Here is a 27,204-nt window from a genome sequence, read left to right on the forward strand (position 1 = left end):
GTAAAAATGGTGTTAAAAAGGATCTCCGAAATTGTCACTTCTACATCATAATATAGATGTTTCTTACGCATACAAAATAGTTACAAGTTATCTGGTCACGACGATGACGAGTAGGACTTGCAGAATTCGTCACGCTGACGTGTAGGTATCGCAATGTCCAGTTATCTGGTCACATCGCAGTAACAGTATGCAAAACTTGTGTCTTACGCATATAACATAGTTACAAGTTATCTGGCCACGACGATGACGAGTAGGTTGCAAAGTTCGTCACAATGATGACGAGTCGTACTTGCAATGACCATTTATCCGGGTGCGAAGATGATGACGAGTAGCAGTGCACAATTTGTCCGTCTGTGCGTTTGTGTGTCGAGTCACTCGGCATTGTTGAAGTATTCTGACGCGTTGCCGCGGCAAATTGGACACGTTCTGTTTGACTGTAAAAAAGGAAATAACATGTTTAGATATGTATATTAAAGATACAAAGAAAATGTATTTATTTGCAGGATTAAAACAATAATTTAAAAAATAATAACATGATGGGATACATAACGGATAATTCATTTATGTAAGTACATATTTTGTTTTGTTAACAAGGTGAGGTTTTAAATAACTGGATTAATTTAAAATTGGTCGTATTATAAATATCCGTAAATAAATAATTAAAAAAAAAAGTTGGTCTGATTTTGATGAAAAATCACCCAGTATAATGGCTATGATGAGTCTGGATTATATTGCACCAGCCGCTTATCTGCGATTTCACATAAAATATAGCCTATGTTACTTGGAAAGAGAGTAGCTTTCAAACTATAAACGAAGTTTTTAAATCTGAAGTCTAACTTTGGCAAATAACATATTTTTTGAACTAGCGATTTTCAATGCTCAAGTATAACTTAGCTGGGTATTGAACCCGACATCAATTACTTTAACAGCCAGTTTCTTCATAAAAAGTTAAAGCCAAAGTAATGTCTAAAGTAAAAGTAACGGTCAAATTCAATTGTTCTATTAGTTTTGCTGTCACTTTAGCCTCGAAAAAACTAATTTGACCGTTACTTTTACTTTAGACATTACTTTAACTTTTACTTTTGATGAAGAAACTCTAAGGAAGTCATAATTCCTCAAAAAAGTAAAACACTCACCCGCAACCACTTATCGACACACTTGGCGTGAAACTCGTGAGCACACGGCAACACCCGCAGCGTCTGCCGGGACTCGAACTCGCACATACACACCACACAGCTGGTCTGTTCGCCCCTGTGGTAATAATAATTATGTTTATTTATTAGACAGTGTATAGGCCATTTTGTTAGTATAAACTTACAGTTCGGTATTTGACTAGGTCCAAAATAAAATACGTTATATTAATTTGGCAAAGCATCTTAAAATAATGCCACTTTCATTTATAGTTTTGATATGAAAAATCTGTGATGTTACATTTCACATTTTCATACAAATTGCATGAAATTAACCGTTTCATTAAAGTATTAAATTTGACTAGTTGTCAAGTGATGATGTCCTTCTGGCCGATTATCGGTTACGAGGGCTATTCTCGTATAACGTCAGCTGCGTAGTACATGTTATAGTGCACGCACATTAGCTTGTACTGCGGTGCACTCAGTATTCCTTCACTCTCATAGCGCGATGCGACGACAAGCCGACACCACCGGAGAGAGAGCACAAGCACCACCGACATTAACGTGCGACACGATGCACGGGTGTATCAATAAATCTAAAAATATACTGTAGGTATTGCGCTGGAAATAAGGATATCATTGGTAATATTATTTTTTGTGTGTACAAACCTATGCGTAGCCGCAGCGAACTTGTAGCTCGGCAGCGCGTCGATCTCGTGACGCGCGAGGCCTCGCGGCTTGGCTTCCCCGAGGCGTTCCGCGAGGGACAGTAAGGCCTCGTAGTTTTCGGGCTCCGTTGAGTCCGTCCCTTCGTCGTTTGTGGTTCGGGCTTCCGCGTAGGGAGAGAGAGGGAACATTGCTAGGAGGTTTAGGAACACCTGTCGACAAATGGTTAGAAATGTCAAAAAAAAATATACTAAAACATTTACAGCCTTACTACAACAACTGAAACATCTGTTGAACACAAGTCTAAAAAAAATATGGCTGCAAAACGTACCTTGTTTCAACGTAATAATCTGTCATTTTTTTTGACAAGTGTTCAACAGACGTTTAAAAGTTTTTGTGGTAAGACGGGTAAATATTATGCTGAAAACCGTATTAAAATACAAACATTGGAATTTAGAATATGCTTTTGGGAAGTCGGTTATAAAAATATATGTAGATAATAGACGTAGTTCGTTTTCTTAAAACAACTGTTTCCTTTGTCAATTTATCGTTATAATCCATAGTAAACAGCTGTTATAGGAAAAGTAACGTTTAAGTTGTCGTCGAAATTGAACTTTATTGAGGAAAATATATTTATTCCCACAGGTATGTATGACGCATACACAAAAATGCAAAAAAAAAAACATACTTATACTCCATTTAGTTGGATTTAACTAAAGCCAAACATTCAAGAAAGGACTTTTTAACAATTAAATTTTCTGTAGGCACATATAATAACATTGATTTTTAGCCGCTTAATTTATTTTATTATTTAAATAGAAAGTCCTATCAAGGTTGTTTATCTTTAGTTAAGTGTCTACTCAAATGGAGTATAGAATATTATTTTATAGTAAAACAATATAGTTATTCTTGAGTTATTTATGACATATGTATGGTTGTTATAGCTATATTTAGTTAAACCAAGCAACAGAGAAGGAGCAAACATTTATCACAATTATTTATTCACCTTCCATCACCAACAATAATATTTTTTTTGTAAGTATTGTGCCTAGCCATCATCTCAACTATGTACCGGATGCAGCTAAGTACCAGTGTTTTACAAGGAGCAACTGCCTATCTGACATCCTCGACTCAGTTACCCGAGCAACACAATACCCGTAGGTAAGACTGTTTGTCAGACTTTCTGGCGTCTGTCTACCCGTATCAACTGCCAAAGATGTTCAACTGAAATTAGTTCAAAAAGCAGCATATTTGTCCCCTTGGCAAGTCTGGCTTCTGACTACTGCCAAAAATGTTCAAATAACTCCACCCAAAATGTGATTTTACAATTTGACATCATCCCAACATTATATCAAGCTTTTGAGATGAACCCTGCATATGATTACAAATTGCGACACCCGGGATAGTTACCAATAATATAAGCGCCAGATAATCGGTAATCACCCATAATGGCGCAATCCATACCCGTTACCAGCCATTATGGCGCAAGCCAAACCCGTCATCACCACAATTAAGTTCAGTTAGCAACAATTTTAGCGACACAAAAGCTGTTATTGGACTTCATAGCACGACCAGACCCTACATTCGCCATATGTAGAGTGTTTAGGCAACAATGGCGCTAACCAAGCCTTTTAGCGACCATTATGACTTAGCCCAAACCTGTTGCCGCACATCATATGGCGCCGTATCATCCCCTTATCACGCATTATAGCACCAGCAAAGTCGGCTTGGACCCATTATGGCGCATACCAAATCTATAACCACCTATTATGGCGCAACCCAAGTCCGTTATCACCCATTATGGCGCATCCCAAGTCAGTGTATTCATACCTGATGCGACAGAGCTCGCGTGGCCTGCGATATCATGCCTTGCAGCAGAGGTTCAGCCTGGCTCGGCTGAAGCCTATTATCACCCATTACAGCGCCACCCAAGCCTGTTAGCACTCATTATGGCGCCACCCAAAGCCCGTTATCACCCATTATGGCGCTATTGCATCCCATTACCACTCATCATATCAACACTCAAGCCTGTTACCACCCATTATGGCGCAACTCAAGTCTGTTATCGCCCATAATGGCGCAACTTTATCCCATTATGGCGCAGCCCAAGCCTGTTATGACCCATTATGGCGCCATATCATCCCGTTAAGGTGTAATCATACCTGATGCGACAGAGCTCGCGTGGCCTGCGATATCATGCCTTGCAGCAGAGGTTCAGCCTGGCTCGGCTGGAAATATAACTTCGATGTTTTAGAAGTGATTTTATTGAAAGAAAGACAAAGACCTTTATGAGGAAAATTTTATATGAGAAATGTTCGTTCCTTCTCTGTTTGAAAAAAGGTGATGTGCTATGTATTGTTAAAATATTAATTTTGAGTTTGTTACGTTTCTTAATTTGATGAAGATTCTGCTAATTTAAGTTATGATTAAGTTCCTTATTTAATTTAGGAAATTAACGGTGGTTATATTAAAATAAATTATACTTGAATAACTTTAATATGGTAGTTTTATTTCTGTCATGTTACCCACATGACAAAAATAAACCTACTTGTCTGAATATACCTTTAAAAACTTTAAAGAACGTGGTTCACTTAAAATGAGATCAACAAAAATAGTTTAATACTAAACATAGCGCTTTAGCTTATAAGTAATAAATACATACAATCGATGTAATAGTTTTATCAAGTACATTATTGTTGGTCTTATGTAAGTACTTTTTTTTTTGGCTGCTACTAACTAACTAAGCGACTGCGCTAAGGGCGGACCTCGGCTTAGTATGTAATTACTGATGACCTACATATTATATATTAGTACTTAATTATGTTTATTACCTGGTATGTAGGCGGTGGAGGGGGTAACGACAGCGGTTGTGCCACGTGCAGTTGCGCCTGCACATGTGCCGGTAACGCTGCGCCGACGAGGCCGCCGCCACCCTGTGGATAGTAGTTTACTTAATACACAGATAGGCAGATAAAATATTTGTTTGGTGTGAAAAAATTGCCACAGTTATATATTCTCTTGTAGATAGTGTAACTACGTTCGTAACGCTCAATTCTTGGAACAACAAAAAAGGTTGGTAATGACAAATGCAGTAACGACTGCCAGCTGAGACTTTGGATAACAAAATGACATGCAGGTGTTCGGGTGATGAGTAAAGTTACATGCTATACGCGTCATCCCTTTTTTTGAACCCGCCTAATTTTTGTGAAACCAAAAATCTTCGCCAGACGTGTCAAATAAACCAAACTCCTCGTAACTGACCGTTCTGGTCAAGCTTTCCATCCGTATTTGACCTAAAAGAAGGCGCCTGACCTACCTGCCTTACTTATGGCATCTCCGTTCCTCCTTTCTTCCTCCATGGCTGGGACCCATATATTTACCTTTCTTTCCTCGGCAGTAGGGACCCATCATGTATGTTACAGGCTAAAGTGCCTAGGCCTATGCCTAAACCACTTCTACAGTCACTGAAATGCCTAGGCCTACGCCTATACCTGCGTGTGTATATGGTGTATGGGATGATGCGGCCAGCGCGCCGCGTGGCGCACGTAGGGCCGCGCCCGCGAGCCGCCGCCCACCACGCCCACGCCTACGCCGCCGCCCACGCCAACGCCTACGCCACCGCCGCTGCGACGCTGTGGAGACGAGAAAAAAATAAATTATATACTACTTACTTTAATTAAACTTTGGGATTTTGTCAACACAAATGCAGTTTCTAACACTCAAACTTCTAGAAAGATACGAAAGTGACGGTGTTAAATAAGCGACGATTTTTTGTTTGTCACATAGACATTTTGTGTGCCACAGATTCGATCGCGTAAAAAGTCTCTCCGACGCAACAAATAGTGACTGCTACAGAAAAATTGCAATTTTTTATTTCTTTTCGGAAAACTTACAACTAGAAGATCAAGATGAATAATATCACACTTGAATTCCTTTAAAAGTTTTCACAAACATTACTACAGAATGATTAAAAAAAAAACTATTCGGCTCTGGAAAATTATGTTATAGGTACCTACTCATATTTCACACGAGTATGGCTACCCTAAAATTAAACAAAAGAATGATGGGATTGATAGTGTAAATATGTAACTTACATGGTGGTGATGTGACAGAGCATGTCTCGCGTGATGGGGCGCCATCAGCTCCAGTGGGGCTCCGCGCGCCTACACACACATAAAGATGTATTAAGTACCACACTTTTTTATATACAGGCTGTCCCGCGAAGAATTTTTTTATTAGACAAAAAATAGTGCTCGAAGAAATAACACTACAGTCTACAGCATTTTTGTTACCAAGATAAAATATATCATTTCTTGATTTTTTAGATTCTAGAACATTTGATACGTTATCAAAGTCCATAACATAATGTTGCTAGTGCAATATTTGACGTATTTTTTTTAAGGACAGCAACATTTTTTGGTAATTTCTAACTGAAGCGTCATATAGTAATGTTCCCGATTCAAACCCATTTTAACTCCTGATGCTACGAGTTTTTATTCTCCCTAAACTTTATTCCTTTCATATGATACAGCCTCGTGAAAGACGGACTGCGAAGTCTTAGTAATAGGAGGCTCCCATCCTTTGGGGCAGAACCTTAAAAAGGCTGATGATAGATCCGTAGGAGTCTTACCTCAGTGGCGAGCAGTAATGGGGCATGGTGTAGATCCGTGGCAGGTTGTAGAGGTGAAAGAGTACCTTCTCCGCCGCCCACCATTTCTAGGCGACCACCTTCAGCGCGCTGTAGGATGGGAATATACATAAGTTATATGAACAGGGTTTTATGAAAAGGAGTCATCTGATAAGTCTTTTCCCAGCTATAACTTCGGTCGGAATTAGGTAGAGTTATTTATGCACCTGCATCGAAATGTTGATAATAATATGGACCTCCCCGGGATTTCTAATTAACAATCCCGAGTGGATAACAATATTACAACAAAATAATAATAAAAACGTCAGAAATAGACAAATAAAATATTTAAAATACAAATATTTAATTATTAGTTCACATTAATTCACAAAACAAATTATTGATAGTCTTAATTTTTATTAGTTTTCATTAATTCCCAATACAAATTATTGATAGTCTTAAAAGTAAATTTCTTTTTATTTAAAAAATCACGGGATATTTTCTGCTTTTTAAAATTAATCTCGGGGTTTGGGGCATATCGACTTTATTCTTTCGCTGTAGAAAATTAGTGTAAGTACATGAATAACTCTACCTAATTCCGACCTCTGCTTATAACTTACAAAAATACCAACCTGAGAATTAGCAATATAATGCGTATGAGGGTGCGGCGGGGAGGCGAAAGGCCCGCGGGGCGGAGGCGGCGGGGCGAAGCTCCCGTGATACTGCAGGCCAGCATACACGCCGCCCATCTGTGCCAACAACTCGTTAGAACAACGCTATGTTTTGACTCACGACAGCGGGTAAGCCATTGTTGTTTGCGTGTAAGGCGTCGTCCTAATTGGGAGCGATCGTACGATGGCGCGATGCGTTTTTCATCTAATGGTCTCTGCACACAGCGGGCGCTCCGCGGCGGGACGGGACCGCGACGCGACACAATGTACTAGATCGTCGCGTCGCGTCCCGTCGAGCGGGACGGCTCTGTGTGGCGGCCTCCATAATATCTAGTACATTACAACTGCTCAGCGTCGCGTCGCCGTCCCGTCCCGCCGCGCCGCGCCCGCTGTGTGCAGAGACCTTAAGGCGTCGTCCTAATTGACAGCGATCGTACGATGACACGATGCGTTCTCGTCGTGCGATGAGTTCAAACATACAGATTTCATCAGAGTGTCCTATTTGAACCTCGCAAGTGAGATAGTGAGATCGTGAGATGAAAAACGCATCGCGCCATCGTACAATCGCTCCCAATTAGGACGACGCCTAAGGCTGCGGTTCCACTGAAGCGGATATGAGACGTGTGGGAATCGACCAATCACATTACATGAAATCCACATCTCGTTTTTTTTCATGTAATGTGATCGATCCCCACACGTCTCCTCTCAGCTCCGCTCGTCTCCGCCTCAATGGAACCGCAGCCTAATAGACGTGACGATACGAAAAATTAACATTTGTATATTGTTTTTTATGTGGCCGAGTTGCCGAGGCATACACAAGTATGTCTTACCAGTTGTCGTGAAAATATATATCTTTAGCAGAGGCTCTGATGAGAAAGGGCAGAGCGCTAAAACTTTCAATGATTGAAAAAATGAACTTTTTTGATTACATTACTGATTTTTTAAATTATTATAATTTTTGTAAACAATTAAGACAAAGTGCTTTTTCCTACCAAATCACTGATAAACTTTAGAAATTCATTAAATTAACTTTATTTTTCTAGCCTATATCCTCTGGATAGGTATCACAGGTATCTGTGGAGATCTAAGGGGGAGGCCTATGTTCAGCAGTGGACGTCCTATGCCTGAGACGATGATGATGATATCTTCTGGATAAATGGGTTATTTAACACTGAACTAAACAACTGATAAACAAACAAAGTCATCAGCTTTATAATGATAATTTGAATAGATGGTATTTTAAAATATAATATATATACAATAAGTAAATACCACCTCACATTATTTTTAAAATAATCTAGATTTTATCCTTTTTGGTTTTGTACTAGAATAGTGTTGCAAAAAAACCGTTTTTTTTCTAGTGAGAAAAAAAACTTTGAAAAAGACCAGATAAAAAACTGTTTTTTTTTTTTTCTGGGCCTTGTTTTTTTCTAGAGTATAATAACTCTTAAATTATTAGGGCATTTACCGTTAAAGATTAATACTTAAGGTTACATAATAGAGTCTTAGGTTTATTCTTGAATCTACGGTACTTTTCTGATAAAACAGAACCAAATTTCATGAAAATATTGGCAACATTCATTGATATTAACTCAACGAAAGGGAAAATTTGAAAATTGAACTAAAAAGTAGGCTAGAAAAAAAAACCAAATTTAGAAAAAAAAACAACGATGCAAAGTTTTTTTTCATGTTTTTTTTTCAATAAAGTGAAAAAAAAAACAAATCGTTTTTTTTTTCATTTTACATCACTCTACTAGAATAGGGTTTAATTTAAATGTAAATATATCTAGATTTTATTTACACATTGAAAAAACAGTTAAAAAATCAGTAATGTATTTTACCATTATTTTGACCAAAGAAAGTCTTTGCGCGCCGCCCAAACTCAGTTGTCCGACATTTCAATAATTTAAAAGATTGGATGTAACGCGAATTTTACAGATATAAATAATACATATAAATAATAATATGGATGAACAAAATGCAATGCAGTGTACATAAAGTGACAGTTAAGATAAGAAGTGGTTCAAGATTTCATACAGCTCAAGATTTAAAAACAAATATTGAAAGACTAGCTTTACCCCGCGGTTTCATCCGCGCCTTGGGAGAACCATTTCCCGTAATCGAGTAAAAAGTACTAGGCTATGTTCTTTCTCAAGCTCAAGAAATCTAGACTATGTAGTCTAGCTAGTCTGTAATTTTCATTTAAATCGTTTTGGAATGACAATGCGACAGTTTTTTTTTTTATTATTTTCGTCCCGTGGGAACTACTGCCCGTACCGGGATAAAATATAGCCTGTTACTCGGGAAGAGTAGCTTTCCAACAGTGAACGTTTTTTTCAGTACAATACAACTGTTTATTTTTTCAGTAAAATTATATATTTTTCGAGTCGTGCAAATTGGTGCAAGCAAGACAAAATGAAGGTTGAAAACAAGAGTTAGTATAAAAAATTCGCGTTACATCCAATCTTTAATTAAGTCATCCCTGCATCCTTAATTTAAAAAAAAATACTTTACACTTGCTAGCAAAAATATTGAGACAAAAATACACTTGCCGGTAGAAAAAATATGGTCAGCCAAAAAAATTTTTTTTTTCATTTTTTTTTTTCGAAAATTAAGGATGCAAGCAATTTCAAAAATGATAGAGAGGAGCCCAAAGTACCAGGGTAACAAACATAGGCCGGCATTGTCGAAAGCAAAAGTTCTCTACTCGTCCTATCATACATAACATTAAATAAATAACCACACGTGTCGAATCTATGAGAATAATATGAAAACTGTGCCATAACTATTCACATTATTAATTTTTTTATAAAAAATAAATAAAAAAATATATATATTTTGTGAAAAAATCTTGAAAAAAATATATTTTTTTGTGATTAGGGGTACGCTACGCTACGGTGGGACAAGACTATTTGACATCATACATATAGATATTTGGCAATAAAATAAACATAACTGATGAGTATATAAATATATAAGAACGAGAGAAAAACTCATTGCTAGGGTACCGCGACACACAATACCTAAACGCCATGTAAAGAGTGCCTAATGTGAGTTTTGCAAGCTAACTTTCTCATACAACTTAATTACGAAGCATTCATTTTAGAATTGTTCGTTTAATAAGCCTGTCATCTGTTTTTTGGTCGTATTTATAAAAGCGCTCACTCAAGAAATAGTAAAGGCTACCCGGCCAAATGAATGAAAGTGTTATATTCACATCATGTGATAGTAACACACGACTCTTTATTTCAGTCGAGTTATAAACGTATCGAGAGAGTTAACCTACAAAACTCTGTCAGCACTCAGTGTTAATCAATTGTTCACATTAAAAAGAGCATATCTTAAGAAACAGCCAAGTTCTAAATCAAAGCGACCAGCCAAATATTCTTTTTTATTTTATTCTCTACTATAGTACCAAAGCTGATATGCTAGCGGCAAAAATCTTAAATAAACAGTGTGGCAGAAACGTCTCCGGTTTCATTACGTGTAACGAAACTTTACCCTAACGAGAGCCACTTCGTCATTGCGCATGCTTGATAGTAGACTCACTTTTATAATAGAAGCTAGTACACTTAAAACTTGCTGAAATACTTTTTGTCTAACACTGTTCATGTTCACACTGAGACATTAATTTCGAAGCCGGTTCATAATTTTACATAATAATGTTTATTCACAATATAATTGATATGTTCATCCGTGCATTCAGTTTGAACATCCCACAATTACATGGTGATTAAGCCGTATCCTGCAAAAATCAGTTCTGGCTTACAAATTGATGTCTCCGTATGAACGTAGTGTACAATTTTAAGAGAGAGATATAAGAAAAAATTGCTGACGAGTGAGTCTTCCACCAAACACACAGACAAACAAACACACGACGAAACACGAAGACGCCGACCAAAATTACACGAATAACACGTAACACATACACAAGGTATCCAAAAGTGAGAGGAGAATCGTTGCATGCTTGTACACGTAGAAAAAATCTTTACGGGGTTAGTTGTACCAAAAAAAAAATATTTGGGAAGGTCGTCTGGACCGGGTATGAGAGACCCTTTCGGGAAGGGTTGCTAACATCATAGTGTAAAGAAACCAAGTTGGTTATCTTCATACAAATGCGCCGCGCGCGGTTTGTATGTGTGCGCCATTGTCTACACGTCGCCGTACGCACACTTACACGCTCTCCGGGTACGTTCCGGGGCACGATTCTGCTAATTTTACTTTATCATCATCATCTCAGCCATAGGACGTCCACTGCTGCCTCCCCCTTAGATCTCCAATTTTACTTAGCGATATACGAATCACATCTGACTGAGATCCAATCATGACTCAATTACGATTGAGGCGTATGTGGCATTCCGTTATTTTTTTTTTGAAATAAATTTATCGTTTTCTGTAATTCAATAATGCATCATTTTGTTTTGCAAATGATTAACGATTGCAATACGATTGTAGAGCAAACTACCGTATAGACCAAAATGGCAGACCAACCGAATGTCGTTGGAATACGTTTGGTCTTATATTAGTAGCAGAATGCCCGATACGGTTAAAACTGCTGTTGCGATTCAATGTCTATTCAATTTTGACATTATTAACTTAGGAGAATCGGGTCCCCGAAGAGCGCACCGATAGACTTAGCTCAGTATGCGTGCGTCGACGCGTAGACACAATGGCGCACACATACAAGCCGCGGCGGCACATTTGTATGAAGATAACATACTTGGTCTCTTTATACTATTCTAACAGTGTGTTATGCAGCGTCTAGACCTTGCAGTACATATGTACAACGGATTGAGCTGAGTGCATGCTCGCGCCGAGTGAAGACATGCGCGCTAGGGTGTAGCTTTCGACCGCTCCCAATATGCAATCCATCTCTGGTTTTGGTTACTAAAGATACGATTTTGTTCCTATCTCTAGTAAGCAAAACCATAGATAGATAGGATATGGGAAACGGACGTTAGTTAACTTAAGATTATACACGGTGACTATTGGATGTTACGATGTTTTTTCACCAAATATACTCTAAAACCACCCCTTAACAACCTTGAAAATATTTCCAAAAAATACTCAAAATTGTTTGAGTTATTAACAAAAATAGCGCTACGCCGTAGCAAATTACTACGCCGTAGTCTTTTGAAAAAACTGTCGTAATATCCAAAAGGTCACGTAGCATACAATATGAACCACAACCGTCGTCCCACAGAAACACAGAAAATACACTTAATGATAATATTTTTAGTGATAACAGGCGTGACGACAGGGTTAAAAAATGTGATCCTAATTAGTCCACATTTTAAATAACCAAAAAATTTTGGACACGCATTTTTATTTTAACTGAGATATAACGCAAAGAGAGAAGCTCGTGACGTCACTCTTAAGTAAACATTGTACCTAAAAGTGACGTAATACAAAATTAAAACATCGTATCTCCGTTGTTATTGGTCTGAGAAAGAAAAGAAAAAATACGTGTCCATTATTTTAGGCTGATCTAAAAGACGGACTAATTAGTTTTCTTATTCATTCGAAGCTTGTGTTCGCTACACCCGTTTGTTAAAATTAGCGTGCCGTCCGCACTTCGGCGCTGTTTTTTGTGTGTTAAAAATAACTGGTAACAATCAGAGTCAGGAGTGTGGTATGAGAAAAACATCGAGATTTTAATGTAGTTAAGAGCATTTTGGCGGACGCGAACGAGTGAACGGTTTTGTAAAACTACCAACTGTCAAAAATTCAGGCAAACTTTTAAGCGTCATCATCATCTCCCAAGCCTTACCAACTATGTTGGGGTCGGCTTCCAGTATAACCGGATGCAGCTGAGTACCAGTGTTTCACAAGGAGCGACTGCCCTATCTGACCTCCTCAACCCAGTTACCTCCGTGGTAAGACTGGTTGTCAGACAGTTTACAAAAACGTTCACGTTCCGATTCACGTGATCAATACCTACATTGTCAAGCACTGTGCACATCTATGTTTAAAGAGTGATGCACACTGTCTAAAAGGCACCGCCACCTCTCTAACATGTAAAGGAGAATGCACAATAACAGTATGTCACTAGCTTTTCTAGAAGCTTGAACAAAGTATTGATAAGCTAATAGAAAGTAGATAGTACTACTATTATGTAGGCTTCTTTACAATCGACCATACGACGCGCGACTTAGTACATATGATTTTTATACTGATATACACCAGAAACTTGTATTTTTGGTAAAAACTAACAAAAAAACTTAAGCGAAAATATTTCAGTACTTTTCTAAAATAAATTATTATCCCCATACATGAATGTATTTTAAGATTAATTCCATTACAATCAACATTATTAAATACAGCAAAATTACAAAAAAACAAATATATCCCCATTTGTTTCCGAGCGATTGCTTACTACAGACACCCAGTAACCAACATTAAATCTTAGTAAGTTGTCAGAGCGATTGGTTACGACAAAAACCCAGTAACCGACATCAATCAACTTTAGTAAATTGTCAGAGCGATTGGTTACAACAAAAATCCGGTAACCAACATCAAATCTTAGTACGTTGTCAAAGCGATTGGTTACAACAAAAAGCCGGTATACCAATGCCCGATATATCAGTGGCCAAAATATTTTTAAATATTTATAATTAAACCTTGAAATATTAAGTATGTTTTTAAACAAATAAATGACCAAAAAAAAACCCAGTATACAAATCATACATGTTTGTCGCACGCATCAGTCGCAGGTCCAAGCGGTTCGTTCTAACATGTGCCGTGGCCGGTCGGCATTCACAAAACATCGCACTATGAGCTTGTCGCCCACAAACATACACTTGTATTCCACTTAAATTACTATTGACATCAGTTAAGGCTTTTTTGAAAGATCGTGTTTCTTTAGGCGACTATTAGTTTAAAGAAAAAGAGAAAAGATTGCATGTTTAGAGTATAAAAAGTGGCAGAGTTCAGGAAATAGAAATCGTAGGCGTCTTAACCGTCTCGTCAAGGTTTCTTTCTAGATGCTAGATTTTTGATGGGAAGTGCCGCTGTGGGTGCAGCGTGAGGGTCCTTCTTAAGCCCTTTATGTATCAGAGCCGCGGTAGCTCACGCAAATAATTCCGCAGCCCCGGCAGGCTTCAAAGAATTCATTGATAGTAATTCCGAAAGCCAGCATTTTGTGCAAAAGACGGAAGAAAAAAGGGTAGTATAGTACAAAAGTATTGACAATTTTAGATAGATTTAAAGTCGCCTAAAGAAAACACGACTAAGGCTAGCTACAGATGGTAGTTACACGCATTTTCTTATAACAATGAATGAAAAAAACGCGCTCTCCCGTGCATCTGAACATAACCGCAAATATTCTTAAGACATACACATTAAACACTATGAAAATCACATTATTTATGAAGTACTCGGTTGTTTTTTAAATAGCAATATAAAGCATCTGCCTAGCTTTGGCAACTATGTTGGGGTCGGCTTCCAGTCTGACCGGATTTTCATTTGTAATATCAATTGAATGAACACTAGTGCATTTAATGCAACAAGATAGGTTTAAGTTGAGGATGCAAAGGATAGATCACGACACAAAAAGGGGTAGAAAGAAAATGGGGAAACTTGCCTACTAAACAACACAAGGAGACAAAGTAAATAGGATTTGTCCTATAAGTTGCATTAAACGTAAACTGTGTTTCAGGCAGCATAGATCATCATCTGCCTAGCCTTTTCCCAACTATGTTGGGGTCTGCTTCCAGCCTAACTGGATGCAGCTGAGTACCAGTGCTTTACGAGGAGCGACTGCCTGTCTGATCTCCTCAACCCAGTTAACCGGGCAACCCAATACGCCTTGACAAGACTGGTAATTACTTTCTGATTACCCGTAACGACTGCCAAAGATATTCGAATGACAGCAGTTTAAAAGGCAGCATTTTTATATTTAAATCATTAAGAAAAAACAACCAAATACTTCGTTCTAAAACGCAAGTGTTAGTAAGCTCGAGTAAGGAATAAAATAGGTTATCAAAAGTGTCAAAGCGTCAAGTGTGTGTTCGTTTGAGCGTGTTATAGGCTTACTATTAACATTTTTAGCTTTTTTTAACGTCTTGCTTTAAATTTAGTCTATCAATGGTAAGCCTAAACTATATTAGTACCGCCCCCGCGCTATTTAGCTCAGACGATGCTCTGAATACCTTCAAAAACATAAATATTTAGTACTTGTGAAATTGGCAGATAACTTATGTATGCCATTCTCTTACTGAGTTGTCAAAAGCTCAAATTCCCGAGTTTCTCTCTCAGTATTTTTGAGTTTGTTAAACTCATACACAAAATTGCGCCATTTCTAATAAATTCAATATGGCAGACTTTTCAATACCGTCAACCATACTACAGTAGGATTCGACAGTCATTTACCCCCGCACTCAGAGACATTTAATGATTACTTAAGTCACTCCTTAGTGACGACACTAAGGAGGGAGTGACTGAATTTAGAGGACTTTTTTTCAATCAGAGCATCGTCCGGTACATAGAAAAAGGTATCTTATAGAGTATCGAAGGCTCCAGTTAAATCTAAGCGACACAATACAAGCCACTAACTGCCTAGCTCCCTGGAACACCGGACCATCTGGGCATGCATATAGTGCGTACACCATGTACAAGTATCTGTGGGGCCCGACAGGAAACCCCCTGTGTATGTCACTTTTCTTTTCTAGGATAAGATGAATTGGTATATTCGGGTAAATTGAGGCCAATATATAAAGGATAATCTTTGTTACCAATTTGAGGTAGACATACAATTTTGATCTGCTTCAGCAAAAAATTTGGTGTTATTGCTACACAGCTGTCATGACACAGACCAGTCATTTAAGTTTTTCTTTGGTCGTATTTATGTCATATACATCAATGCTCGATATCAAAGTATATTTTTTTAGTCTGAATCAACAGTATAATCTGTCTAGCTCATGATCTTCCAATGCTTAATTGGTATCGCATCAAAAGAGCTCTTATAAGCTGATTTGAACAAAAAAAATTGACTGATTTTAATTGGATTATTCCATCAGCTTTTAAATAGTAGTAGGTAGGTAGTTTTAAAGAAAAAAGTGACAATACCAGGGCATCCCCAACTACGACGGGCCGACGTAACATCGAGAGAGTCAAGTAACATACTATTGTCAAACCAAGCGCGGTGGAGACGAATGCTTACATTTATATAGATTGTGGTGTTGACACGCTTTTTATATTACACTTTAGGAATAAATGAGCGAATTTAAAGTAGTAAAAAGCAGCCCGGTCAATGAATAGTAACAGTGGATAAGGGAGAAAATGTAATTAGCATTGATAGCCTTAAATTATTTGAATAGGATCCACAAAAGTAAAGTGTAAAAAAAGTGGCATATCATATCACAAAATATCTCCAGACACGGGCAAACATAAAACTCTTGCAGATATATTTAAACCAGTGAGCATTTCTTTTTCTAATGTAACTTTACTTCCCAAAAGTGTAAATATAAAAAGCGTAACAACAACTAATAGAAAGTATTTATATAATGAACACTATGATAAAGTTAACGGGACGAGCGTATCGTCAAGCCGACCCAACAACCTGAAGCTTAGAGTAGTACCAAACCATTGACACGGGGCTAACACACACACAACACGAGTTTTATTTAATAATAAATAAACTATATATCATGTTTGTAATGTTTAAATATGTAAATAAATAATGGAATAAAAATGAATACCTATATCCCTTGGTTACGCCATCACGTGTGAACGGATGGACCGATCAAGTTGGAAAGCTGAGTTTGTTGCGCCACTTCTTCCCAACAAAAACACATAGGAAGCGGTGAAGGGTGGGGGTTTTGAGGGCTGTCTTTTATAAATATTGACATTCAAAAAATGCTGTTCTGTAGCCAAGCTTGAACAAATGATTTCAAGTTTGATTGTTGAATGGATGCAATTTACATTCCACATTTAAAAAAGTTTAAAGGTGTCAGAGAAAAATAAATATGACTTTCAATTAGAAAAGACAAGAAAAGGAGCTACTCCCTCGACCTATTTAAATCGGTAGAGATAACAAATGGATTTTTTAATGTACATATATTTTTAAAAGTGGATTTAACTGTATGTGTCTGTGTGTATATTAGTCACCGTGACATCACTAGAGATACAGTGGTAAAGCGGGGCTGGCAGCCAGCGCCATCATAGGGACCATCACGCAGCGGAACGGAGACAACTCGTGCCCACGAGACGTTTATAACAACTATACATCACATACACGAAGGTTAAGCACAATACAGTGTAATTATGAAGGTGAATGCTCTGGACTTGGCTTACAGTTATCGCCAAATGGAGATGACACATAAAAGTCCAGATTATATCATACATAAAAATATTTAAATAATGACAATCACCACAAAGCAATAGAAATGCTATTAAAACATATTTTAAATACTTGTGTTGCCATAAAAAAGCTTACAAAGCCACCTTCGTGAAGTAATGTGATGTAAAATTGTTACTTTTACCTCGACGATATGCTAAAGTACTGTGTTAGGTTTCATGCACGCCTTCAATAATAAGTTTATGACAAGAAACTTTGTAACCCACTCCGATACGATTTAATGTTATTTACAATACAATTTAACAAGCTTTCTGAACGTTTAAATAAGATTCTTAACCCCTTCAATTGATCTGTGTGAGGTTAGTTAGATGCTTTTAAGTTATTTGGTTTTCAAGCTGTGTAGAAGAGTAAACAGTTAACTTAGAGTAAAATTAGTTTAAAAGCAATGATATTCATAGTTAGTTTTATAATTATTTTTATTACAATATATTTTAAAATTAAGACTCACATGGTGCTAATGTAACATATAATCACGGTGTCTTTATTTTCAGGATATTAAATTCAAGCGTTTTTCTGTTGTGTAGCACATAATAATTAGTTATTCTATTAAAGAAATGTGTAAAAGCAAAATAATTGAAGGGGTTAAACATACACCACTGACCACAATAACAAAACTTATCACCAAAAGACGAAAAAAGCGGAAATCCAAGCGTCTAATCGTATCGGAGCCATCAAACCCTTTAGCAGAACTTTGCGCAAAAGTTGCGCAACCATGCGCAACTTTGCGCAACGGTTGCGCATACAATAAAACGCGTGTACAACGCCTGTATACCTGGTAGCGCAGGTGCGGCAGCGGGGGCAGCACGGCGGCGCCCCAGAGCTCGGGCGCTCCCACGCCGCCCGCGGCCACCTACGGCCACCCACTGCCCTCAGCACGGGGCGCCCGAACCGAACGTGCGGGGGGGTGTCGCGTCATCACGTGATATTTTATTTTCCCCAAAATAGTGTCAAAAATATTCCCAGAAGAAAAGAATCCTCAGATAAGGAGCAAATTGAGTATTTTGGCTAAATATCTGTCTATTTTAAACGATTGAAAAGACAGCATGATAAACTCAGCAAAATAGTTAAAACTCAGATGATGACGTGACAAATGAAAAAACAAACGCAAAGTTCGGTTCGATCGCCTTTAAAAGTAACTTAACTTATATACTTTAAAACTAACATCATATTAAAAATACATGTATTTGATTTTACATATTTAACCTAAGTAGAATCGAGTGTGCCTATATCATGGAGAACAAAATGACTAGCGGAGGTGCCATAACGGAAAATGAACGGGGGACCGGCCTTAAACGTCTTCTTAAGACCCTAGCAATTTCTGTAATACTAAAAATAGTTGACAAATCTCAAAGAACCCGAACGCCTCGTTACTTCACTCGTAACTGATCGTTTTGGTCATGCCCACCGTACGAATTTGACCTAGAAGAACTGACCTACCTGCATTATAGCATCTCCGCTCATCTTTCTTACTCCGTGGCCTAAATTAATCATTAATATATGCTATGCCCAGATCGACAATATAACATAGAATTTATAAAATTTTTGAATCTTACAAGTTACGTCACACTTGGTAGTGTGTGTGAACGCACACATGTAAAACTCAGTATATTGTGATGTTACGGGTATATATACCTAAACATGTGTTTTTGTATGTGTTTAAAATCATGTATGTCATGTGTTTTGAGAATATTGGTACAAACATTTGTGGTTATAACACAAATGTTTGGTCCAAGTGTCTTTTGTTTGAAAAGTTATAATGTATATTGTTTTAAAGTGTAAAAAATTAAAATGCAACGCTAGCTTGAAGAATTTGTCCTAATCGTACCTATTAGACTTGTTTCGTTAAAATATGTTTCTTAATTGGTAACACTGAAAGAAATTTGTTTTCATTAAGTTGTTCGTTCGGGACACGCAACGGAGATATGGCGAAAAAAAACAAAAATAAATGTTTTTTTATCACCCTGTATATATGTCTTTGGAATCTATATTGAAACCGCGTCGTGATAGGATACTCCATCATTTTTAAATACGATGACTCATTTCTGATATTCTGGATTTACTGATCCGATTTAGACGAAATTTAACGCAGACTCAACACATAATGTGTATTTATTTTTATTCAAGAAAGGAAACAGTATCATCCGGTTTACTATTTCTTTAAATACCTGAGTTTTTTTTAATAATAGCTTTAATTAACTTTGATTGATTCTATCGACTCGTGTGAATTATTTAAGCTTTACTGCACAAAAGACTCGGTACCGGTACTTGATAATGTCTTAAAATTCGTTCGTTCTGAGCAGAACTATTAAGAGCGGGAACAAAATATAAAGAGGCACGATCTGCCGTTTCTCTTATCACATAAAATTATCTCCCCAAACCGACTTTAAACACAACCATTTTATTCTTATCCCGTTTAAACGACTCCCAACTTCGTACCCTACGCCTACATCTCGTTGCGCATCCGTCCCGTGTCCCCGCGTGTCCGCGTATCCGCGCGTACCTGCGTGCGCTGCGCGTGGTCGCGGTGCGCGTGCGGATGCCAGCCCACGCCACCCAGCGCGCCGAGCCGCGTGCCGCGTACTGACATCTGGTGGTCACATTATACATGAGCTTTTAGCACTATTCTAGCAATGACAGTTTTGAGTTGTGACACCCAAGTGTCCAAGGAATTAAAGTAGGTATATCCCCAACTAGCCGTTTTCCCGCGGTTTCACCCGCGTCCCGTGGTAACTACTGCCCGTACCGGGATAAAATATAGCCTATGTTACTCGTGGATAATGTAGCTTTCGAAGGGTGAAAGAATTTTTAAAAACGGTCCTGTAGTTTTTGAGCCTATTCATTACAACCAAACAAACAAACAAAGTTTTCCTCTTTATAATATTAGTATAGAAGTATAGATAAATGGATTTAACGAAACACTTTTCTTACAACTAAATTAATTCATGAGGTACAAAATAGAATATTCGTACTTTATTTTCAATTGAAAACTACAGCCACACCACAGAAATGGGTCTTTCTTTTTAATGGGTCCTGTTAAAACTTTGGTTGAAAAAAAAAAATGATTATTTGACATCGATTTTTCTAAAGCAAAATCAAAGAAAAAATTTATTCTTTATACCCAAAACATCAATTATTTCTATAGGCCGACGAAGACCCCAATAAAAACTGAAAAAAAAAAAATCATTATCTTACCCTATATAAAAAAAATAAAGTCACCCACCCCATTAACATCCTTACCTGGTTAATATCAAGCAACAGCGGCGTATGATGGGGATGCGCATGATGCGTATGATGGGCCGGATGCGCCGGATGCGCGGGATGCGCGGGATGGGCGGGATGCGCGGGATGCGCGGGGTGGGCGGGATGCGGCTGGTGAGCGTGAGGCTCTAGCAGTCGCTCCGCCCACGCGCCGGCACCGTTGTTCACGTATCGCATCCGCCGGCTGTGGATGCATGAAGTACGTGTTTAGACTATGATCGTTATGGGTATTGTCGTCGACATGTATTGTAACTTGACTTCGTCAGAGAAACTTTTCAGCTTAAGAAATGAACATAGCAGTTTTTTTATTACATTGAAATTGAACAGATGTGAAATAAACGCCAATACATAAATCTTCTCTGATGATATGCAACTAACTCTTCGGCCACAATTTCGACGTTACTCAGACATACTCAGTCTCATTTACTTCCCAAATTCTATACTTAGGGATCTTGAATAATTGTGTAAGATTGTCGTCCCATCGGGCTATGAGAGTAAAGAAATAGTGAGTGCATCTGTGTCCAAGCAAATGCTTGTGCACTATAATATGTCCTGCGCAGCTGGCTGATCGATCTCCTTTGATAGAATAGCAGTGGTGACCTCGCCGGACCTAATTTTTTTTTGAACGACGTCAAAAATCATCAAATTACCCCGCTGTGGGTTAGCGGCGGTGAGGGAGTGTCAGACTCTTACTCACTAAACACCGTCGTGTTCCGTCGTAGGCCTTTTATATACCAGGGCCGCGGTAACTTTTTCGAACTACCAGCAGCCCCGGCCGGAGAGCTATATAAGAGAAAAAGTACAGAAGTACTCACGGTGGTTGATAATGGTGTCTGGGAGTGCGTCGTTCGACGGCGGGCGCCGATACCGACACGTTGCTTTCTCCTGAAATCGTCGTAATAAATCCAATCAGACATAGTTTTAGATATAAGATTAATTTTATATAGAGACATTGCTCAAAGCAAGCAGTATCATATTAGAATATGACCTCTCAAGTATTAATGTAGGGTTCTCAGTTATATGTATGTTTTTATACCACTTTTCGTTGCAATTTTATAACTTAAGGTCTCACATATCCAAACCAAATGTTAAATCTTTGTTCGGACTATTTAGTAGATGGTTTATGTGAAGTTTGCAGAAAATCGATTGAGCGGTTCTTCATTTATAACATTTGTTGCAACAAAATGATGGACTTTACACGTAGCGAAGCCCGTGCCGCGGTTCAGCAATTACACATATTTTGAATATCGTTATTTTGAGAGCAAGCTGACTCCCATTGCATATAGGACTTACTGCCTTAACAATATAATTACTTCACCTGTCTATAGAGCGGTCTAATATCATGTTATCGTGACCCTTTTGACTACCATCCCGCAGTGGGTGCATCGAGAGATACCGACTTAAATGCATTTCTTCTTTCAGCCGAGGTAACTCTTTCGAACAATCCTGCAGTGCACCTCTCACATATTAGTTTCCACAAATCTTCCTGACAAGACATACCTGATGACAAATGTCTGGATATGCGCCTCCTCTTCCGGCTGGGGCTGTCTCCGGCCTTGGACGACAGTTCTCCATCCGAGGATCCGGCTCCGCTCACCATCGATTCCACTGAACCTTCTAGAGGGTTCGTGTCCTATGGATAGAGAGATGAGAATGTTAGATGATGTGGAAGGCCCCCGGGAAAGATGGCGGGACGACCTGGACGCCTACATGACCTGATTGGTGGGAACAATCAAAAGATCGAGAGGTGTGGAGCCAAAATGGGGAGGCTACCCAGCAGTGGAACTGTTAAGGTTAAGAAAAAAAAATGATGAAGGAAATCTGCTCAATTAAACCATTCCATACAGCAATTTAGGTATTGGATTCGTATTTAACACGCTGTTTAGGTCGACGTGTGTGTAACTATGCAATAGAATTTAAGGTAACTAATTTATTCAAGGAAGCTCAGAGCTTCATCACTTCCAAAATCCAGCTTATATATACTTCCCTGCCGATTTCGGCTATGGTGACTTGGTGACTGCTTTCAGCTGTCATTTAGAGAGGAGCTATGTGTAAACGTGCGCGAGCAATGGTTGCACGTGAGGATACCGTCCACATAGTTATAATGAATGGCTGTTGGTGTTTTAGCCAATGCAAAAATCCAGCTTGTTCTTCCATGTCAGCTGTTTACTCACCATGTGATGATGATGCATCATGTGAGGCGGGTCTGCCGATGGACCCGCGCCTCCGGGACTCACGCGCATTTCTGAAACGTTACACAAATATTGTCTTTAACATGAGAATTACAGAATTTGAAAAAAAAACTAGGTTTCTGGTCGGCTTTCTGTCTAAACAGATGAAGCTGAGTACCAGTGTTTTAGATAGAACGATTGCCTTCAATTAATGTAAGTATCTACCCTGATACCAGGTATTTAACTTGTATTCTGGAATGGTCGCTTTTGTTTGTTATTTTAACGCTATACATATATGTCTCTTAATTGAAGTGTGGGGGTTTCATACGATCTCGCAGAGATAATTCTAAAATTCGTTTCGTTTGGCGCCTTCAACGCAAACGATTTTGATCTGCGTTCACCATAAATTTTCTCTTCTGACCTATCTTACTTATCGAGTTCCAAAAGGATCAAGAGCCTTAAGGCCTTAGATTATATGATCAATGGAAGAACGGTCCAGGTGTGTTATTGGGCGTGACATTTTGATATCACCAGCATACCTGTGCGACGTCGCTCGGAGGGACCGGCGGCGCGGCGCTCAGCGCGCCGTGACCCACCAGCTCCACCGCCTTTTGGACAATTTATTATACATCAAATATAGCAAAGAACGCTAGGACCAATCTAGATTGAAGACATCATTACACCCTGAATAAATTCTATGGTAGTTCAAAAAAGAAGGGGTTTTTAAGAGGTAACTAAACTAAACCTACAGTTCTCCCTGCAACTCTGAATTAACTCAGTAGTGTTTTGTTCCTCTTTTTATGGTGGCCGTAGGACAAGCCTCTTGCCATATCTTTTACAAACTCTTAAAGGTTTAGTCTTTTTCAAATCAAATAGACATGTGTTGCTAGGGACTTTGTTGCGCCACTTCTTAGAAGCAAATACATAGGAAGTGGTGAAGGTTTTGGGCTGCCTTTTGTTGCAGAATTATCAGCCTAACGACAGAACGCTGAAAAATCACTCAATTTTAAGTGCTCCTCAAATGTTTGTACTTATATTCTTTCAATGTCACACAAATTGCTGACAGTGGGCTTTAAAGAAAGTCGTTAGAGTATTTCAGGGGTAATTCGCCCAAGTTTTTAACACGCTTAGTCGCTTATATTAGCTTCACTTGTAACTATGTGAGTAAGAAAATCTTGGAATCTTAATTTGTTGACCGGTCTTCGATGAAGATGAAATTTTGCACAAGCTCTGAGTTTTAATGACAATACATGACTAGTCAAGAAACGTCATTACAAATCCAAACAATTTTGTGTGTGCTTTTTAAAGTAACAAGTTTTTTTACTTAACCTACCTATACTCAACGGCCTCGAATGCTGCTCATGATGCATATGCTGCTGATGAGGTCCATGGGGTCCATGTTGGTGCGACACGTGCTGATGATGGTGACGGACGTCCCGCTTGACCGGCGCGGGCGCAGGGGGAGGAGACGCGGCAACGCACGCCTCTTTTGGACTGCCGGCGCTACTGCCATCGCTGGAACAAAGGGTTTTGGATGTTAGATAAAGAGTAGATTGTGAAATGAATTATGCTATTTCTTAAAAAAAATACGGGTGTTCCCAATATGTATGTATCTGATCTGTTATTTTGCTTACATAATATAGGACTTCGACATTCCATATAGGGGTTTACGTCAAAATTCTTTCAGATAGATAAAATATTAGGAATGGCCGTTAGCCACATCGTTTATATAAAATATAATACTTCTGCAAAACTGTAAAGCACTTTGTTGGCACATGTAGTCCGTTTACGTTTAGATTAAAATATTGATAATTTAGAATAACTGACAACAATACAAAACAACTATCTTTGACAGGTACAAAAAAAACTAAGACTTAGGTAGGTAAGATGCAAATAAGAAGCTCTTGGCTAAGAAACAGCTCAAATGGTCGATCGATGATAAGAAACTTGTTATGTAAGGTTTCAGAAGTCACATTAAATTAGTATGTCCTGGTTGTAATTTGTCAGTTGTTACGAGAAATCAGAAGGCAGAATGTCTGACAACCAGTAGCTCCAAGTGGCACACTGGTACTCAACTGCTTCTGGTTAGACTGGAAACCGACCCCAACACAGCTGGGTAAAAATTCCCCAAATGATGGACATGAAGAACAGTTTTCGACAAATAACCATGTGCAAAGCAAGTCAGTATTATCTGAGTGCCAACTTCCTATCTAACAAGGAAATAATATTCACGTTCCTGCCGATCTTGGCCGGTATCCAGGAGAACTTCGTCAAGCAAAATAAACAGTTTTAGTTACGAAGGGGATAACAATTTGTATGTTGTTGATCTTGTGGGTTTCTAAAGTTAAGTATAACCCCTCCCGCTGTGGGTTAGCAGCAGTGAGGGAGTGTCGGAGTCTTACTGACTAAAAACCGTCGTAGGCCTTTTATGTACCAGGACCGCGGTAACTCTTTCGAACAATCCCGCAGCCCGGCAGGAAGTTAAGTAGACACTGAAGACGCTAGTATGAAGCGAACTGTCGAATTCAACTGCCCACAGCAGTAACTGCAAGAAACGATCTCAGCTGCACTACTGGCTTGTATGTGTTTATGTGGCTTTTGATCGTCGTGGCAGCAGCACGTACAGTTGCCCTCAGCTATCAACTGATTTCATGCAAACTCTACACGTGAAGACAGCAATTCGATTCCAAGTAGCACCTTTATTCTATACTTCTAAGAGATTTTTTTTGTTTGAACAAACCAAAAAGGCAAACAAAAAAACACTGTTGCGTATCTATCCCCTTATAACATAGGCTATATTTTATCCATCAAATCACTTTATATATCAATTTCCGGCCGAAATTTTCACGGGACGCGGACCACGAAAAAGAGCTACCCAAAGAAAAAGCACTATAGAATAGATACATAGTTTAAAAAAAGTATCGACACAAACAGAAGTCACCCCATCCAAGACGCAACCTCATCTTACAACCAACCTTATCACCCTTATCACACAATAATCTAACTAACATACGAAGATATTGAATCTTATATACATATAGTAAATAGTTAAAACAAAGACCATTGTCAACAAACGGTCCTCGTGTCAGCTATGACGTCACTAACTGCAAGAGAAGGAACCTCGTGGGGTTCTGTTTCATAATTGCGTTGGGTAACGGCGTAGTAAGCCTTTTGTAATATGGAGAGAGGGTCCTACGACTGATGTGTACGCAGTATCAAGAATATTGGGGTGTATTTTAATTAACTATCAGTAGATTTGCGAAAACTTTAGTATGTAAAGTCAAAATTAATCTCTGGTAAGAAAATCAACGGATAGTATAATATCGGAATCGGCCAGTAAACAACACAACTACGCATATTTATACCCTGTGAGGGGTAGGCACTCATACGTACTAGCTTCCCTTAACAATATCACCAATATTGAACTGCTCCGTAGGTTACCACGTTCAAGTAATCAAACTCTTCAGCTTTATAAAATAAATAAGTATTAAGATTTTTGTTATGACGTAGTACAAGGCACTATTTCCTCAATCTACTAAGTTCGTATATAGATACTAATATAGATACTAATATGATTATAGATTGTACCTTAAAGGCTCCGAAACTTCTGAACCGATTTTCAAAATTCTTTTACTGCTAGGAAGCTAGACTATCCCCGAGTAACATAGGCTATATTTTATTAACTTTACTTTATTCGAACTATTTAGTAGATGGTTTATGTGACGTTTGCACATAATCGGCTCAAGTATTTGTATAGTTTTTGGTTATTACGTAGTACAAGGCATCATTTCCGTATAAACTACTAACTTTAACTACATATATACATATAAAATGTTGCGCAAAGGCACGCGTGGCCTTCGGTAGCACGCCTCTGTAGGTCAATCTATGTCGTCATATCGCGTCATATATGTCTTTGTTTCGAGTCCTCCATAAGCACACACACCTATATGTTAGATGCACTTGAAATATAGCTATTGACGTTATCTTTACTAATATTAAGCAGAAGAGTTTGTTTGAGCATGCTAATCTCAGGAGCCTTTTTTGCAGTGTGACGCAGTGTCAGACTCTTACTGAATAAAACATATTAAGTTCCTATTTGTGTCAGTATGACGAGTGACAGGGAAAAATGGAAGAGGAGGACATATTGCGCCGACCCCAAACAAAATTGGGGACAGGGCAGGAAGAAGAAGAAGTTAATATTTGAGCCCTTTGTGTACCAGGGCCGCGGTAACTTTTTCGGACCTTCCCGCAGCCCCGGTAGTAGTCTCGGAATCAATTGAACCGATTTGAATAAAATCTTACAGTGTTAGTAACCCGTATATTG

At 38.5% G+C, this 27,204-nt stretch overlaps 1 protein-coding gene across 4 annotated transcripts in view; it reads right to left on the reverse strand.

Moving 5' to 3' along the window:
- The window catches only part of LOC110382425 (E3 ubiquitin-protein ligase arkadia-A), a 54,223-nt gene continuing 27,019 nt past the window's right edge, over positions 1-27,204 (reverse strand). The window contains exons 2-18 of one of the 4 annotated variants that reach the window (XM_064042917.1): positions 24,214-24,395; positions 23,420-23,488; positions 22,884-22,954; positions 22,210-22,342; positions 21,525-21,594; positions 20,689-20,893; positions 19,952-20,038; positions 18,224-18,301; positions 7,056-7,172; positions 6,427-6,534; positions 5,891-5,959; positions 5,288-5,428; positions 4,628-4,729; positions 3,627-3,692; positions 1,800-2,008; positions 1,137-1,251; positions 1-434 (exon numbers count right to left, since the gene is read on the reverse strand). In XM_064042917.1, the coding sequence (XP_063898987.1) occupies positions 372-434; positions 1,137-1,251; positions 1,800-2,008; positions 3,627-3,692; positions 4,628-4,729; positions 5,288-5,428; positions 5,891-5,959; positions 6,427-6,534; positions 7,056-7,172; positions 18,224-18,301; positions 19,952-20,038; positions 20,689-20,893; positions 21,525-21,594; positions 22,210-22,342; positions 22,884-22,954; positions 23,420-23,488; positions 24,214-24,395 (1,885 nt within the window). In that variant the 3' untranslated portion in view covers positions 1-371. Of the gene's footprint in view, positions 435-1,136; positions 1,252-1,799; positions 2,009-3,626; positions 3,693-3,958; positions 4,025-4,627; positions 4,730-5,287; positions 5,429-5,890; positions 5,960-6,426; positions 6,535-7,055; positions 7,173-18,223; positions 18,302-19,951; positions 20,039-20,688; positions 20,894-21,524; positions 21,595-22,209; positions 22,343-22,883; positions 22,955-23,419; positions 23,489-24,213; positions 24,396-27,204 lie in introns of all 4 variants that reach the window. The other 3 variants (XM_064042918.1, XM_064042920.1, XM_064042919.1) reach the window with 3 other exon arrangements.

Source organism: Helicoverpa armigera, chromosome 30 (assembly GCF_030705265.1).
Source record: "Helicoverpa armigera isolate CAAS_96S chromosome 30, ASM3070526v1, whole genome shotgun sequence".
Classification (NCBI taxonomy): domain Eukaryota; kingdom Metazoa; phylum Arthropoda; class Insecta; order Lepidoptera; family Noctuidae; genus Helicoverpa; species Helicoverpa armigera.